General features: G+C 39.2%; 1 protein-coding gene across 1 annotated transcript in view; it reads right to left on the bottom strand.

The window, feature by feature from the left end:
* LOC120863821 (multiple PDZ domain protein) overlaps positions 1-17,741 on the bottom strand; it is a 175,335-nt gene that overhangs the window by 24,431 nt on the left and 133,163 nt on the right. Inside the window, exons 27-34 of the mRNA XM_040240389.1 lie at positions 14,398-14,496; positions 11,153-11,315; positions 9,236-9,432; positions 7,825-7,916; positions 7,522-7,612; positions 4,863-4,943; positions 1,741-1,833; positions 1,577-1,651 (exon numbers count right to left, since the gene is read on the bottom strand). Of these exons, the coding sequence (XP_040096323.1) occupies positions 1,577-1,651; positions 1,741-1,833; positions 4,863-4,943; positions 7,522-7,612; positions 7,825-7,916; positions 9,236-9,432; positions 11,153-11,315; positions 14,398-14,496 (891 nt within the window). The remainder of the gene's footprint in view (positions 1-1,576; positions 1,652-1,740; positions 1,834-4,862; positions 4,944-7,521; positions 7,613-7,824; positions 7,917-9,235; positions 9,433-11,152; positions 11,316-14,397; positions 14,497-17,741) is intronic.

The following is a 17,741-nucleotide window of genomic DNA, read 5'->3' as shown; positions in this document are numbered from 1 at the left end:
CTTAGTCAGAAAAAGGAACAGATTTGAGTCGGTTGTAGTGAGGTGGATGAACCTGGAGTCCGTTATACAGAGTGATATAAGTCAGGAAAACAAATATCATATATTAACGCATATATATGGGATCTAGAAAAGTAGTACTGATGAAGTTATTTAGAGGAAAGAAATAAAGATGCAAACACAGAGAGCAGACTTGTGGACGCAGAGGGTAAGGAGAGGCTAGGAGAAATTGAGAAAGTAGCACTGCAATATTGACACTATTCTGTATAAGATAGACAGCTAACAGGAAGTTGCTATACGACACAGGGAGTCCCGGCTGGCACTCTGTGATGGCCTGGAGGGGTGGAATTGGTAGGGGAGGCTCAAGATGGAGGAAATACATATAGAGTTATGACTGATTCACACTGACGTATGGCAGAGACCACCACAATACTGTAAAGCAGTTTTCTTCCAAAATAACACAAACTGAATGTTTAAATGATTTAAGCACCTTGCTGGCCAATGTATAAATGGACACAGTGGCACACCAAATCTCAAAGAAATAGAGTTTGTTTTTTTTCTAGCACTTATGAAAGGCTCAAGTGAAACTCCCAGTAAGTACAGTATTAAGATCACTTTTGAGAAGGAAGAAACTCAGGCATTAACAACTATTTACCAACAATAAAAGTTATAAATGTAATGTCTGAGTCTTAAAATCTGTTTACAAAGCAATATACATAGAGGATATTTATAGGAGCAAATTCATAAGACAGTATATTAAAAAGCAGAGATATCACTTTGCCAACAAAGGTTCTTATAGTCAAAGCTATGGTTTTTCCAGTAGTCATGTACGAATGTGAGAACTGGACCATAAAGGAGGCTGTTAAAGAACTGATGCTTTCAAATTGCATGCTAGAGAAGACTCTTAAGAGTCCCTTAGACAACAAGCAGATCAAGCCAGTCAATCCTAAAGGAAATCAACCCTGAATATTCACTGGAAGGACTGATGCTGAAGCTGAAGTTCCAATACTTTGGCCATTAGATGTGAAGAGCCGACTCATCTGAATAGACCCTGACAATGGGAAAGACTGAGGGCAGGAGGTGAAGAGGGTGATAGTGCATAAGATGATTGGATGGTATCACCGACTCAATGGACATGAGTTTGAGCAAATACAGGGAGATACTGAAGGACAGAGAATCCTGGTGTGCTGTAGTTCATGGAGTCACAAAGAGACAGACACGACTTAGTTCCTGAACAAAAACAACATAGGAGCAAATATTCATTAAAAATATTCCTTTGGTTTTAAATACTAAGTTATTTGTTTAGAAGTTTGAAGTTTTCCTACAGGAAAACTGAAATGATATTTATCAAAAATGCCCACTGAATACTGAATTATCAGGTAACAGGAAAAATACTTAAAATCATCTTAATCAGAAAACAGAAAATAGAAATTAAGTACTTTTCAAATCTCCTCTCTTCCTTGCAGATATCTAATATAGCTACACAGTTTTGATCCCCATGACTGACCCCCACCCCCACACACTTAGCCATTTACAAGGATGAGTTCACAGTACCGTTTGCTTTTTTTTGGATAAGTACCTTTTCAACAGGATAGCCAACAACAACTTCATCATCGACAGCCAAGATCTGATCTCCAACTTTCAGCCGTCCATCCTAGATGGAAACATGAAACTTTTGAGTGATTTTACAGACAGAATTCCGTTCCTCACCAGTTTCTGACTGTAAGAAGGGGGAGGACTCACCTTGGCTGCTGCCCCGTGCTCTGTTAGACTCTTTATGATGACCCCACTGAGTGTATCTTCTTCACTTATGGCAATGCCCAAACCCCCCTGATCCTACAGAAGCAAAAACAGAAACACTTAGGAAATGTGAAACATGAAATTTATCCAAACAGAGAGGTATGTGACCGAAACTTCTGAACATCATCTTCTTACTCAAAGGCTAGAAAAGCAATTAAAGGTGTTCTAAAATCCACTCTTTGAAATCCCCTTTTCTTAAGCAAACTTTGAATTACTTTAGTGGGATTAAATTTCTCCTCCATTAAATATTCAAATGTTCTCATTCCTTCCTTATGTCTAGTATCTCTAGTACTCAGTCATGTCCGACTCTTTGTGAACCCATGGACCAGCACGCCAGCCTTCCCTGTGCATCACCAACTCCCGGACCTTGGTCAGACTCAAGGCCATCGAGTCGGTGATGCCATCCAACCATCTTGTCTTCTGTAGTCCCCTTCTCCTCCTGCCTTCAATCTTTCCCAAAGTCAGGGTCTTTTCTTTTCAGCACATATACCAAGTAACATATCTCTAGTCACTTTATCAACAGATTCAGAAAATAAAAACGTATTCAACAACTTAATGAATGTACATTTGAGAATTCAGTTCTGTGTAACTGATTAAGTGACTCAAAACCAAAGCACACTCCTGCCTCCTTTTTCTGGCTTAGACATAACCACTAATACCGGTCCTTGCACGCCTGTTCCTACCCCTTATCCTTCAGCAGACAGGCTGCCCTGACACACGCTCTGTGCTTTCTGGGGCTGAAAAGCCAGACTGGTTACTTCAAAGACTCGGGTTTTGATTTGATACAGAGTGAAAATGCTCTCAACTCATGAGTCCAAAGACTTACCCTGAAAACCTGCCACGGCTAGAAGAGCTACACCTACTTTGGCTATATTTTCCATACTTTCTTTTATCAAAACCAGGTGTTCCATAATGCTGGCTTTTACCTCTTAACATTTATATGAACAAAATTTACCATAGGGTAGTGAATATTTTCATTCTGGTTAGAGCAAGTTCCCTCATTAGAGTTTCCATCCAGGGAGACAGAAAGCAAGAGACAAGGGAGCTTACATGAGAGCCTCACTTGCCCCTGGACTTTCAGGATCATGGCATGGAGGTAAAGCTTCATCATCCCTTTAAAGATCACAAACACTGCTGCTTTGCTGACAGAGACGACTAACGCCTGACGACATTCCAGACTGTCACTGCTCATCCTCCCTACCACCACTCTTTTCACGTGCATAATACAGAGACAATTACACAGGTTTACGGAAAGCAGAACTCAGATATAATATACTCGCCGGCTAGATTTGGAAATCTGGATATGTTACTTAACATCTCTAAATCTCTATTTTTTTATCTCCAGAAAGCCTGAATAATAATAGTTGCCAACTAAAAGCTTGCTGTGAGGATCAAGTGTAGTAAAGAAAAGGCTTGAAAGCCTGATACTCTATACAAAAGTGTTGTTATCATACATAAGTTTCTTCTACGTGTAACTCTACAGGATATAATCAAATGGACTTCACAGAAAGTGTCAAAAATTGCCAGAATTTTGAAACCCCAAACCTTGATTCAGTGGTCAAAGAATCAAGCATGATGAACAGGAAGTTGAACGTGTTATCACACTGAAAAATTCCAAGCTCAAAGCCAAGTAAATAACTGAGCTACCCTCTATTTCGGATATTGCACACAATATTCTTTCCTAGTACCATAAAGAACGATTTCACTTGTATTAATATAAGTAATACTCTATAATCTACCATGACTATAGGTACTCAATTCTGATATTTCATTCTATTATTGTCTATTTACTTAACTGTGGACAGAAAAGTATTTTATTAAGTACAGAGGGCATTTGCTGGCTGTTTACCTATAGAAATTCAAAGATTTGCATTAAAATATCCTGTCCCCTCTCCCCTACTGTCTCAAAGGACTCTCTCTGACATAGCAACAGAATGAGGGATGCTGGAATGGACATGTATGGACTTTTGACAGAAAAAAGCTTTAATGACTTCTGTTGTTTTCCCTTTACCCACAACACAAATGGCCCATGACAACTTTTCTTAAATGTATATGATAAGATCAGAGCAATCCATTTTTGTACAGGGTTATTTATTTTAAAAAAATAAACCAAGAAGAATCAGTATTTTTTTCCACTAAGTGCTTAACAAACTCTGACCACATATCAGGCATTATGCCCACCAGTTTATAAACAACTCATTTAACCTTTATAATTACAATATCAAAGGTAAGGCTATCATCTCCAATTTACAGGTAAGAAAAATGGAGGCAAAGCAAGATCACAAAATGTGTTAAGTCTGTAACTAATGAAATAGGATTCAACCCAGTCAGACGGCCTTTGGTGCCCTGCCTTGGAGCTGGGGAGTCTCGGAGGAAAGCACTCCTTTCTGCTGTAGCATTACACATAAAATTCCTCTGTCCCCCCATTCGACCTCCTCCCTTCCTCTCCTCTTCCCTGAGAATGTCACTGCTCTTTCTGTTTAGTCTGTTCATCCACTGTCCACCTGCATTCCAGCATGAACCTGCAGTACCTAAAAGCATTACAGGATTCTGTTCAACAAACCACCTCTTTCAAGTGGTCACTTGAATCCAAGGTTCAGATCTTTGCAAAAGCAAATACCTCAACGATGCCTATCAGTGAGACTTCTAGGCATTTGGGCTTTTGGTCTGACAAAGGACAAAGCCTATAACTTGTTTAATTTTTTATTTTGTCCATAGCAAGTCCTTATAAATAAACCAAACATGAGATCACTAAATGTCATACCTTGGGATAATAATAAAGGCAGGAGAAGCTGGGCCCCTGCTCAAGTATCAGTTAGCACAATGGTTATCAAACGTTAGTGCACACTGGCATCATGGAGAAGGCTTATTAAAACATCAGCGGAGGGCACACCCCAGAGCTGCTCTTTCGGGAGATCAGGGTGGGCCAAGCAGCTGCAGTTCTAACAAGCTCTCAGGTGACGCTGATGCTGCCGATCTGTGGAGACTAGGTTCGGGAACCAGTGCGTCAGAACACCGGTGTCAAGGTCCTCACGTCATTTCAGTCCAATTCTAAGCAGGTTTACCTTAGGAAGTTCCAGATGTTGCACGGTCGTCAATGAATTGAGGTCAACAACTGCGTCAGAAGTAACAACATTCGGTTCAGCCTGGCAGAGGTAAAAAAGCGACAAAACAGGCAAATGTTATGTAGTTTTGCTGGACTAAATAGTTGTTTATTGTTGTTGTCTAGTCACTAAGTTGTGTCCGACTTTTTGCGACCCCATGGACTGTAGCCCACAAGGCTCCTCTGTCCGTGGGGTTTTGTAGGTAAGGATGCTGGAGTGGACTGCCATTTCCCAACCTGGGGGACCTTCTTGATCCAGGGACTGAACCCATGTCCCCGGCATTGGCAGGGAGATTATTGACTGCTGATCCACCAGGGAAGCCTCAAAGGGGCCACTTAATTAACATTATTTCATATGCCATATTCCATCATTATAATTGTAATACTTAATGACCTTTATGAACATTATATCTTAAAGATATGAATGAGGTGTGATTAGCCAGCAATTATTTTGGAGCACAGAAACATAAAATGCTTCACAAGACCGCATGAATTTACTCTATAATGATGCCTAACAGTAACCCAGCTCCGAACAGTGCAAGCACTAACATACAGAATGCCAGCAGAGGCACCACTCACTGTTTTGCTGTGCTAGACATCAAGTGGATGTAGGAGCTATTAAATGTTTTACCTGAAAGTTATTATAATCCATTTTCTTGATGGACATTTTTGGTACAACTCATATGAAAATAAAATTTTCTCCTTTACAATCTTGAAAAACCACTTGATTCACTCAGTTCCCCATTATGATCAGTGAGTCAGTTCACCAGCATGAGACAATGATTTGTGCATCTTGCGTACAGAAAAGCCTAATGTTTAGATATTAATTTAGGGAAGAGTTGGCACCCTACAGCAGTGCTCTTGCCTGGGAAATCCCATGGATGGAGGAGCCTGGTGGGCTGAGGTCCATGGGGTCACTAGGAGTCGACATAACTGAGCAACTTCACGTTCATTTTCCACTTTCATGCACTGGAGAAGGAAATGGCAACCCACTCCAGTGTTCTTGCCTGGAGAATCCCAGGGACGGGGGAGCCTGGTGGGCTGCCTTCTATGGGGTCACACAGAGTCGGACACGACTGACGCGACTTAGGAGCAGCAGTAGCAGGGAAGAGTGTTTCCAATTCTACACCTTTTCCACTGATAGTATCATGCTTCCTCTAATTTTAAGTTTTCATTCTCTATCTCCTTTTACTCACTCTACACAAAGTAAACACAAAAAACTTTCACCAAAACTCTTAAATTTGTGTCATCCTCTGGCCATTGCCTTTTCTTTCCTAAATTTCTTATCCACCATTTGCTTTATCAAAATCACTAATAATCTTCTAGTTGGCAAATACAATGAACCCTCTTTATTCACCTTCTCAGTTGAGTTCCCCGCAGCATTCAAGGCTGTGCCATATATACACCCTTTCTCAATGGGGCCCTCCTCAGCTGCTGTGCGACCGACCCACCTGGTTCTTTTTTGGACCTGTCAATTCTCCTTACAACTGATATCACACAATTCTGACCTCAGCTCTCATCTTTTCTAACTATCCTCCACAGACAGAGCCTGAGCTCCCATGGCTCCCAAGCTGCCATCTATGGGCATTCATCTCTAAACTTCAGACCAAACGTCTCTGTGAACACTTCTACCAGGCTTTCCAACAGACACCTCGTTCTTAAGCTGCCTCAGACAGAAAGTTCTCTATTTTTAAATAAATACCTGCTTCTCTTTTTTCACTTTTTCTATTCTGATAAAAGTTAACCATCTATTAAGTCACCAAATCAGACATCTGGAAGCCTGGTACATCTTGTCTGTTTCATTCTGTTTCCTATGCAATCTCAGCTCTCAAATGGTACCTGGTGTAAGTGAATATATCTGTTGGATGAATACATTCTCAATCAGTCATTTTTCCTCACTGAATATATTTAATTAGGGATGAAGTGATATCTATTTGGGTTCTAAAAACCTGACACAACCATTTCTTCTCTCTCTCTCTTTTATTTTTGGGCATTAGTTCAGGTCCTCCATATCTATCCCGTGAATTATTTTAATTCTCTTACTCCCTTCAACTTAACTTCTCTGTCCTGCAACCTGTGATTTTTCTCTGTACCATTTCCAGAGTTCTTAAAAATAATCTTCATTCTTTGAGTCTGCAAAGATATAGCCTAAAAGATAAGGTCTGCATGGTGATCTTCATGATCCAACCCTACCTGTTCCCCGCCTCCCACTGTTCAGCAGGGCTCTGCAGTTATCAATTCTCTGCATTTTCCAGAGCCTCCAGCCCATCCCTCAATCCATGTCCTCTGCTTGCAATGTTTATGGCCCCCAAGACATCTACTTTCAGTGTACACTTCATGTGTGACCTCCCCTGTGTTCGCATTCTCTCCCCAGAGGTAACACTGTCAACTGCTGTTCTACCTTCATTATTCCCTTGACAGGCTCTACTACTAGGCTTCATGTAAGCAGTGCTTATTTACATGAGTGTTCCATAAACTAGGCTATAAACATATTGGGGATCAAGAGGATCAAGAAATTTACTTCTCTCTTATATCCCTGAAAGGGCTCTATAATTGTTAGCTAAATTAATAAGTGAGGCATAAACTAAAGCTTCCCAGAGAAACAAATATAAGCTACAAACCTCCTTATTTTGAAGATTCTCCGACGTAGCAGGCGAGGGTTCCACTGTATGCCCAGGACAAACAGCCATCTGACTCACTGCATCTTTATTTCTAAAGGAAAAAAGCACTAACCTGTAATATGACCATTCATACTATTTTCATTCTTTAGCTTGAAGACTCAGATTAGTAGACAAAATTCTGTAGCCACAAAGACTTGGAACTATAACACTTACACTATCATATATATTTCATTTTTATTCAAAAGAATCAGAATTGAACGGCTAAGGAAAAATATTTATAAACAAGGAAAAGAAAATGCTCACCTGATAAAAATTATTTTTACTTTAGAAGGGGCACATTTGATGATTGATGAAGCATTCTGATGACTTCTTCCATATAAAATTTGACCATTGATCTATGAGAAATAAATATCACTAATTGAGCCCAGAATTTTAATTTCACAAATTTTTATCTTCTTTCTAATGAAAATGATTTCGCTGGTGGTGCAGTAGTAAAGAATATGCCTGCCAATGTTTGATCTTCTGGGTTGGGAAGATTCCCCCGAGAAGGAAATGGCAACCCATTCCAGTATTCTTGCCTGAACAATCTCATGGACAGAGGAGCCTGGCAGGGTACAGTCAGAGTGAGATAGAACTTGGCAACTAAACAACAACAATCTAATGAAAAGCATATTTTTTTTTCTTCCTTTAAAATAGTACATACATTTTCTTTCCCAGAACATGAACCTGACTTTGATGCTGAGTTAAGAAAAAGCTCATGTTGAAAACTAACATTAAAATTCCATGCATGTAGTCTGATCTCCATGGACTAACGAGGCATCACTTGGACTGACTACAGGAGAGTATCCAGGCAGGCAACAAGCTTCTAGAGTACTCTGTACAAGCAAGGGCTCTGCAGAGGCATCTGTGATCAGCACAGATCATCCTGGGAAGGCCTGACTATCACAGTTCACAGTTAATGTCAGAACTCAAGGCCTGAGGGTAGGCCACTGGGAGAAGCAGTGCTGGTATATTCAGGCTTCAGGCAGTGGAAGGTGCTTAGGCAGCACACTACCTAGTGGAAACTGCCAGTTATCCTGTCAGTTAGCTCCTGCTGACTGAGCCTTCCCAGCGAAGAGGGAAACACAGGAGGCATGGGAAAATGTGCTAAAGCAGTGTAAAGACACGTGGATCCCAGCCTATAGGAGGCAAGGACAAAAAATCAAACAAACACAATTCTAAACACTACAAAAGTATAGTCCGCAAGTTTATTTTGCTTGGTGGGCTGAATTACTGTTAATGTTTTTTAGCCTTAAATTCAACCCCACAACAATCCACCCCCATCAAGTCTACCATGAGGGATTCAACTTCTAGAAGGTCCAGGATCAGTCTCATTACAGGGGAATGACTGGTCATTTGGTTTTTCAAAAGCTCCTAATAAAAATGCAGCACACACAAAAACCTGTTTTTGAAGTGTGATCTTTATTACTGTCTTGGGGCAAAAATTTTTTCTGGTGCTATACAGTCACAACCTTTAATGGAAGTTAATGGGAACATGGGTGGTACTTAGTAGAGATTTGGTCTCGAGCCAAATTTGCTGCAATGCATCTTTGTTATTAGGTGAGTGATAGTTTTCTCAGTCACCATATGAGACCCAGGTGGGTTTTCTGGAAACTGATGGCTCCGTCACACCAACTCAGCGGGAGTAAATGCAGTGTTTGCCATAAGAACTTACCTCTAGAAGCTCATCTGCAATCTGCAGTTGACCATCTTTGCCAGCTGCTCCATTTGGATCAATCCCCACTATAAAAACACTCATCCTCGATCGGTCTTTGTTCCCAGCAAGACTCAGACCCAAACCACTACGACCTTTCTCTAGTTCGATCATATGGAGCTCGCCTGTGAGGGTTCCATAACGTTCTCTGATATTTTCTGCACACAACAAGAACAAAAAATCCACAGGGAGTAAGAGATAATTCACAGCCAAATGCTTTACTCTGGACGGTTACTGAGAATGGCATTATAAGGCCAGGACTGTACCAAAATATAATTCTTAGCGGTTAAGGGAAGCTAAACAGACTGGCCTCCTGGGCGTCAAGACTGGTTTCCTAGAGCACCCAAATTTTGAGTAGCTTTTCTCCCCCTAGGATGCAGAGAGTACAGTGTCTGACTAATCAGTTTACCTGAGGTGAGCAGACCCAAAGAAGTAATCATGTGATAACATGAATAAGCTCTCCAAAGACTGTGATTAAAACAGAAAGTTACTTTATCATTTGCAGAGAAAAGAACATCTAGAGGATTTGTCTTCCCTAGTCAGGGGAAACTTTTCTCCCACAGCAACACAGACACTGCACATTGCATCATACTGGGTGGTGCTTGGTACACAGATCCAGATTAGATGGAATGGGTCTTCTTATTGCACAGAGCCATCCAACCAAGACACATGGACGTACCTGTTCTCATTAAATGAGACCTTTCGTATCTCCCATCTCCCATGTTCAAAAGGTAGAGTTTATTCTGTAATCTGGTAGGTGTCCCAGGCCCAGATGAACAACCAGCCAGTGGCTAACACTTACCACCAGGCACGTGAGGGAGCTAATAACCTGCTTTCTTGAGCCATTAAGTTTTGGAGTGTTTGGGAATATGATAATAGGTAACTGAAACATTCCATTTCATGTTTTCCTCAGAGTACATTCTGGCCAGTTTGATGGATTAGCAAAATATTCTAATTTCATTAGAAATAAGACTAAGAAAACTGCAAACTTTACAAATCATCCCTTAGAAAATCTTACTAAAGGGTTAATGTCATGCATTCTGTATTAATTCTTAATTGCATCAATTTCATAAACTGCCATTTTCTGATTCCTTCCAGAATCTAGCAGTACAAATTTTATACTTCGTACTTCCCCAAAGCACATACCACAGTATTCTTAAGGAAAACAATTACACTTTTTTAAATGAAACTTTTTAAAGCACTGACACATAACTTTGGTCTAATCTCTGTAAAATGGCTTATTTCATTAGGAAACAGAGACACTCCCATGATTCTATCAATAATTGCCTTCAAATGATTCCTGTGCGTCAGGCATTGTGCTCAGACATTATCTAATTAACCCTTAGCAACCTGAGGCAGAAAGTGCATTTTAAAAGAGGAATAACCAGCACGCTGCAACTTAGAGGTCATTAAACAACTTGCCAAATGCCCCAAGTTTTTCATCTCAACACTTACACTATGTTACCATGTTAGTACAGAAATACTTAAATTCCAGGCTGTTTAAATAGCAACAACAAATACATTTTATAATGAGGAATCTGAGGCCTAAAATGGGTGATGCTCTGTTGGAGACCATGAGAGGGCGGTCCAGGACAGCTGCTGAAAGAGTGCCTTGACCACCTCAACTTGCAGAAAAATGCAAAGCGGGTTTGAACAGGGTTGCAGATTTACAAAACAGAAGAATGTGATTTCATGCCTCAGGAATGTGTGTTATACTCAAGTACAACAAACATTAGTTTTTTTCCTACACAAAACTGCATTATGTGTAACAGAAGATGAAATGTATTTACCCATCTGGGGCATAAGCCTTGAGAGAAACAGAGCTATGAACAATTTGATACCTCTTACAAGTCAATGCATTTGAAACAGACAACTTACTCCAGCTGTAACCAAACTCATCCTCTTCATCCACATCTTCTGAGGCTTCATTTGCAGATGACAGAGCGTGATCCCCACTCATTTCTGCCAACAATGGAGGCAGGGGTGGAGGCGAGTGGCACAGAGGAGGCTTTTCTGGCTCCGAATCTGACTGACTGGGCACCTGTGGGGACAAGCAGAATGCAGTGGGTATGTGCAGTCTAAGGAAGGAAAACTCAAGGAAAAGAAGACTGCAACATCAAAAACAAAACTGCTAGCTTTAAAATATCTAACATATTAAATAATGGGAAAATACACATATATAAAAATGGCAGACAGGATTCAGGTAAAGCTTAAATACACTAAACAAATCAGTATGTTCAGAGCACGATCCATTAAACAACTACATGGTATTTTAAGGTGAAGAATTACTCAATTTGCAGGCTTAAATAACTGAAGATGGAAAAGTTGTACAAATTTCGTGTTTTAGGGAAAAAAAATCTCATTCAAAATTCATCTAGACAAGATTGTGGAAGTCTAAAAAAGTCTTCCAAGAAATTGGAAACAAACTAACAATGTTAATCATGTAATCGAACAAAGCAGTTGAAAGCTTGTTAGTGAGATTATATATAAACATTTTTATTGCTACCTGAATCCTCTCTCCACATGACTCAACAAATTCATGAAATAAGCACTGCACATGCAGGACCCTCTACCAGGGTGACTGCTTGTTAGCAAAGAGCACACAGATTCAGAGCTGAGGGGCTGGTTTTAAGGGACAAAACCACCATCCGCTTGCCAAGGCAGCCCTACACATAAATGGAAAAACAGGGTTGAATACTTCATAAAAACCCAAAGCTTGGTTGGTATGTTTGCTGTCACTTAAGTCTACAAGTCTTAATTTAAAAAAAAAAAGGGGGGGGGATTTGATATCATCGGGTTCTTTCCTTTTCTTAACTGAAACATAATGGGTCAAGGTTTTACATTATAGATTCTCAAGCAGATTAGGGCTAGAAACATCTTTATGTCACTGAGTCCATTTTATTCATGTACAGATTAAAGGCCAAGGCCATGAGAAGCGAAAGATTTTGTTCAGAATAACCTAGCGAAACTAGACTTCTCTTTGCTTAATTTCTAACCTAACCCAATGCACTTTCCAGTGTATCATGTTTTCTCCTCCAGTTTCTACAGTAAGACACAGAGTACCTAAATCAAGGGTCACAGACACCCAGTTAAAGTTCGAACCCGTTGTCAGGCTGTCCCTGATGCCTTGAGCCTACATTTCTCCTTCTTTGTCTATTTTACTGTTTTTTTTTCCCTATACAAAAATCCCTCTGATATGCCTCGTTTTATTCTACATGTGTATATCTGGAAAAAAATGTGATTAATAGTACTTCTTACAGAATACACTAAATGAATGGAATGTACAAATACTCAGAAATTATTCAATGGTGTTAAGAGTCAAAATACATCTAAAAGTAAAACCACAGAGTGCTGAATATGATCTTTCTTTGATGATTCAGACACTACTTCAGGAGTCTAAGCTGCCCCCAAAACAGTCTGGGTAAATATGAATTTTTATTTTTCTGGCAAAGCAGAGGTGAGCTGATTGACAGCCACTAATGGATGGGCAACAGATTTTCAAGTCACAGAATCTGCTGTATTTAAAATGCTTAGTTTACATACCATTGGTCAAACAGATAAAAATTATTAGTGCCAACAGAATCCTGTTATCTTCCCAAGTACTGTGCCATAAAACTTTCAAAAAAGCAATGTACAAATACATAAGAACAAATAAAAAACTTCATTTGATCCAGAAGGGTCAGTAATGATACTAAGATAGGGAAAAACATGTAATTTAGAATTCTTCTCATTAAAATTCTTTTTAAAATTTACCAACAATGGAAAATTTGAGAAGCATGAATTAAACTCATTTCATTTTCAAAAAGTAGAATCAAGTCTAACTTAAAATTGCCATAATTTTAATAAATTTACAGATGCAAATTTTATAGATCTTACTCTCTGCATAACTTTCCTGAGCTGTTATTTTCCTTAGAAACAAATGAACTAACAAAACTTGCTTGCCTAAAAACTATTCAGGATCTTACTTAGGCAGAATATTTTCATACTGTGAATAAACTCAAATGCTGCCCTAACATAGCTGGTTAATCATAAAGCCAATATAAGCCTGCATTTACTAAAAAGGAAAAGTGTTCTGTTTTGTTAGGCCTGATACTCTCATTCTTACTGAGACTGTGGAATTTAGCTTGCTGTTGACACTTCTAAAAATTTATCCACAAAAACACAATTCTTTAACAAAGACCATTCAGCCCTCGCTGGCAAAAATGCAGTGTACTTGAAATCACTCCGTCACTCCATGCCATGTATGCACACAAGTATAATGTACACGCATAGCACACTGTAACACACTCACTGACTCGTGAGAATTTCACACTAAGACAAACCTTAAATGGTGTGGGAGCAAAAGGATTAGTTGGGGAACAACGGAAGAGAACTCTACTTGATTTCTGTAATGCCTACAGTAACAGAAAACATATTCCTTCAGATACAGCATCTTTGATTATCTGTATTACAATAACATGAAAATCCAATGAATATTCATAAAATGCTTCCTGAAAAAAACTGTTAACAGCTTTTCTCCTTTCACAATCAAATTATAGTATACAAATTCTCGTAAGTTTTTGTTTCATTTTTGGATTTATAATTTCATCAGAATATGACAAATCCAAGTACAGATTTACAAATGTTGAAACAGTTCCCTGCTTCCTGATCAGGCATTTATATGGATATCCTTTATGAATATTCAACAGATTCCTGCACATACACAATTATGTGTGGGCTGATTAACTAAGGAAGAGCTTTTAGGACCACCTTGTATAAGTCTAAGAAGGACTTAAATCAATACAAGGTTTTTAGAGAAATTATGTATGAAAGTAGCTTATATATTTTGCAACTAACAAAAATTTATATATCTGAAAATTCAATTCACACCAAAATATAAGAAGGGCAGTGGACTCACGATTTCCCTGACTCTTCAAAAGGGCCATCTAATTTCAGCTGTAAAAATGAATAGGTTCTGGCAAGAAAATGTGCTTAAGAAAGGATTTGCATGCCCACTCCAAACACACAGTTGTTTTTTTTCCTTGCCCAAATTCAGTCAACACTGAACTGGGACAAATGCACAGTAGCAACAAAGAACAAAACATTGGAAAAAGGCAATGGCAAGACAATGGTCATTATCCAACCTTGTCAGCGTTGAACTGTAGAGAATCAGCAAATGGGTTAGTGCTGCTGAACTTGTACTTAGGGTAAAGGTTGTGCGGCAAGGAAGGCAAAGGGGATTTCTAAAAGGAAACATAAGAGGCGCTGAGCGCAAGAGAAATGTATTTAAAACAACTCCATTATAAGGACAAAGTAATTACTGATTTAAATAACTATGTGACATCAGATCCTATCAGATTTCATCATTAATAACAACATCTTATAAAACAGTCTAGAACTAAGTGTTTCCTAGAGCAACCTGAATCCACACTCAAATCTAAATCTGGCCACAAAACACATAAGGAAGCAAGTCTATCAAACTGGCCCCAAATTTCTTTCATTTTCACTGAACGTTGTCATTATTGCCGACAGATAAGCCTATATATTTCACCCACTTTTATTGACATATGTTCCATGCATATCAGTAAACATGCTTCAGTATTAAAAACCATAAATGGTTTTTTATTTATACTTAGAAGCAAATTATGCTCTTTTGGTTTAAAAAAAAAAACAAAAATAAGAGTCTATCAGTTGCAGAATGCAAATTAAACATGTGTCTTCTAGTCCACTGGTAATCTTCAGTGTTGTGTTATTTTGTTTCTCAGTTAGGGGTCTTTTTATACCTTGATTAGGTTTTAAGGTTGCTTCAATCAATAGTATTATTTAAACAAGGAAATCAATAATTTTTAAAGAAATGAACCACTTCCTACAGTGTTGTTCTCTATCTGCCCACTTTTTGTGGTGCTAGGAACATCACAAAATATAGACAGATGGCTATTTTTAATTTCCTATAAAAGTTTCCATTTTATTGGGGAATTTATGAGGTTTGGGTAATAGGTGAAGTCCTGCCTTAGAGTGTTCACATAGGTTTTGTGGCTTGCCTGATATGTCCTGAGCTTGAACTACTGGAGTTGAAATATACATATCACAGGCAGGATGACTGCCAAAGAGAATGTAGCATTTTCATAGTAAAAAAAAGTAATTTCCTTAGCACAATAAATTTTTTTTCACACTACTTTTTCTTTTATTGACTATATCTTTCAGAGGAAATTGCAGACATTTAAAATTCAGTTTGGCTCTAATTAACTGTTTGTGTTACTTCTCTCTATAAAAAAGCCCTACTGGCAAGCATCGAGAGTAGGAAGAGGTTGTCATGTGACACCACCCTGCACTCCACAAAGAGTACCCTCACTCAGTACGGCTATATTAAAGCTTATGCCACATCACCCTTTCAATCTGCTCTTCCTACAAAGTTTTTTTCCTACAGAAGGAAGATGGGCAAAAGAAATGGGCACGCTGACATTTCTGCTCATCTCAACTTTCCCTCTGCTTTTCAATTTAAAATGTCAACTCCTGCTTTACAAAAGGGAAGATCACAAATGCAAAAAAAAAAAAAAAAAAAAGACCATTTATTAAGGTGGAAGAAATGACCAGGCAGAGATTAAGAACACATCCTAGGCAAAAGAACTCAATGTTATAGAAGGCAGATTATTTCTAATCCTCATACATGGAATTGTACAGTTTTACATTTCCTTTATAATTCTGTAAAACAAGATGAATCAAAATAATGATGACAAGAAATGAAATATTTGAAAAAAGCTCTGTTTTTTTTTGTTTGGCTTTGCTTTTTGCTTTTTTAACTTGCGGCTCACATAGGATTAGAATTTGGCCCTGAAAGGAGAATATAAAAGTACAGGATGAGCACAGCACATGAAATAGCAGAACATTCTATTATTAGGGAAGGATTTATAGGGCGAGTGTATTTCTCATTAAAAAATCAATGACAAAACTTGTGTTTATAGTTCCAAGGGCTGATAAAAATGGAAATGTTATTAACTAAGAAGAACAGGAAAGAAAAATCATCCTCTGGCCCAAATTAGTGGGGCCCACCCCTTAATATGACGATGTGGTCAGACTGAATTGTGAACTGTCATACCAGTGGAATTATCGAGGTTAGTTCTGGGAAGTTCTAATTCTTGAACAGCTGAAGAGCTAAAAAGACTGACTAGCTTTTAGTCTATGTACAAGATTTTCTTGATGCTTTATTACATTCACAAATAAAACATTTACCATTAAGAGACTCTTGTTTGGTCACTAAGTTGTGTCCGACTCTGAGACCGACCCAATGGGCTGTAGCCTGCTAAGCCTTTCTGTCCATGGGACTCTCCAGGCAAGAATACTGGGGTGGGTTGCTATCTCCTCCTCCAGAGGATCTTCCCAACCCAGGGATCAAACCCATGTCTCCTGCACGGGCAGGCAGATTCTTCACCACTGAGCCACCACAGAAGCCCAAGAGACTCTGAGGTATTTATGATACTTTTCCCTGTAGATTCCTGGAGACGTGACTATTTCCACAGATAAGTAAATTACTGAAAACTAAATATATCTCATTTTGTTGTACTGAGCTAAGGTGTGCATACTAAGTTGTGTCCAACTCTTGTGACCCCATGAACTGTAGCCTGCTAGGCTCTCTGTCCATGGGATTTTTCAGGCAAGGATACTGGAAGGGATAGCCGTTTCCTTCTCCAGAGGATCTTCCCAACCCAGGGATCGAACCCACATCTACATGCATTGCAGACAAATTCTTTACCCACTAAGCTATTGGGGAAGTCCTAGTCACTACAGTCATATCCAACTCTTTGCAACCCTAGGAACTGAAGCCTGCCAGGCTCCACTGTCCATGGGATTCTCCAGGCAAGAATACTGGAGTGGCTGCCATGCCCTCCTCCAGGGGATCTTCTGGACCCAGGGATTGCACCTGCATCTCTCATGTCTTCTGCATTTGCAGGAGGGTTCTTTACTACTAGCACCACCTGGGAAGCCCAATATCTCATTTTAAAAACAATTTTTTTTCTCATTTCCCAAAGCAAAATTTTACTGTAGAGGAGGAAAGAGATGTTGGATCTCTGTAACAACAAATTAATGAGAAAGAAACATGCATATTGACGTAACCTAAGCTCTGTGTGACATAGAGCCTCCACTGGGAAATGACCAGAAGAAAAGGTTATGTCCAAGTGCTTTTATAGGAGGTCTGATGAAGAGTAGAAAGTTGGAGAAAACAGCATGAGGACAAAACAGGACAAAACAGCATGAGCTAAGCATATTTAACTGGGGAAAACTTAGCAAGGCCTGTTCATTCAGATTCCTCTCAGGGGTCCTCCTCATCTGCAGGTAAGGATGTACCTCTCCTGAAGATCTCTCAGGAGAGTCTATGACCTCTTCTGGGGAGAAAGGAGAGGTCAGAGTCCTTCTAGCACCTGCCTTTTCTCAAATAACTTCCATTTAAATATTCAGTATGCCAAGGGTATCAGGTCCTAAACCCTGTCAT

Source organism: Oryx dammah, unplaced genomic scaffold (assembly GCF_014754425.2).
Source record: "Oryx dammah isolate SB20612 unplaced genomic scaffold, SCBI_Odam_1.1 HiC_scaffold_1, whole genome shotgun sequence".
Lineage (NCBI taxonomy): Eukaryota > Metazoa > Chordata > Mammalia > Artiodactyla > Bovidae > Oryx > Oryx dammah.
Note: the sequence above shows the minus strand (reverse complement) of the source record. Positions and strands in the feature narration are given on the sequence as shown.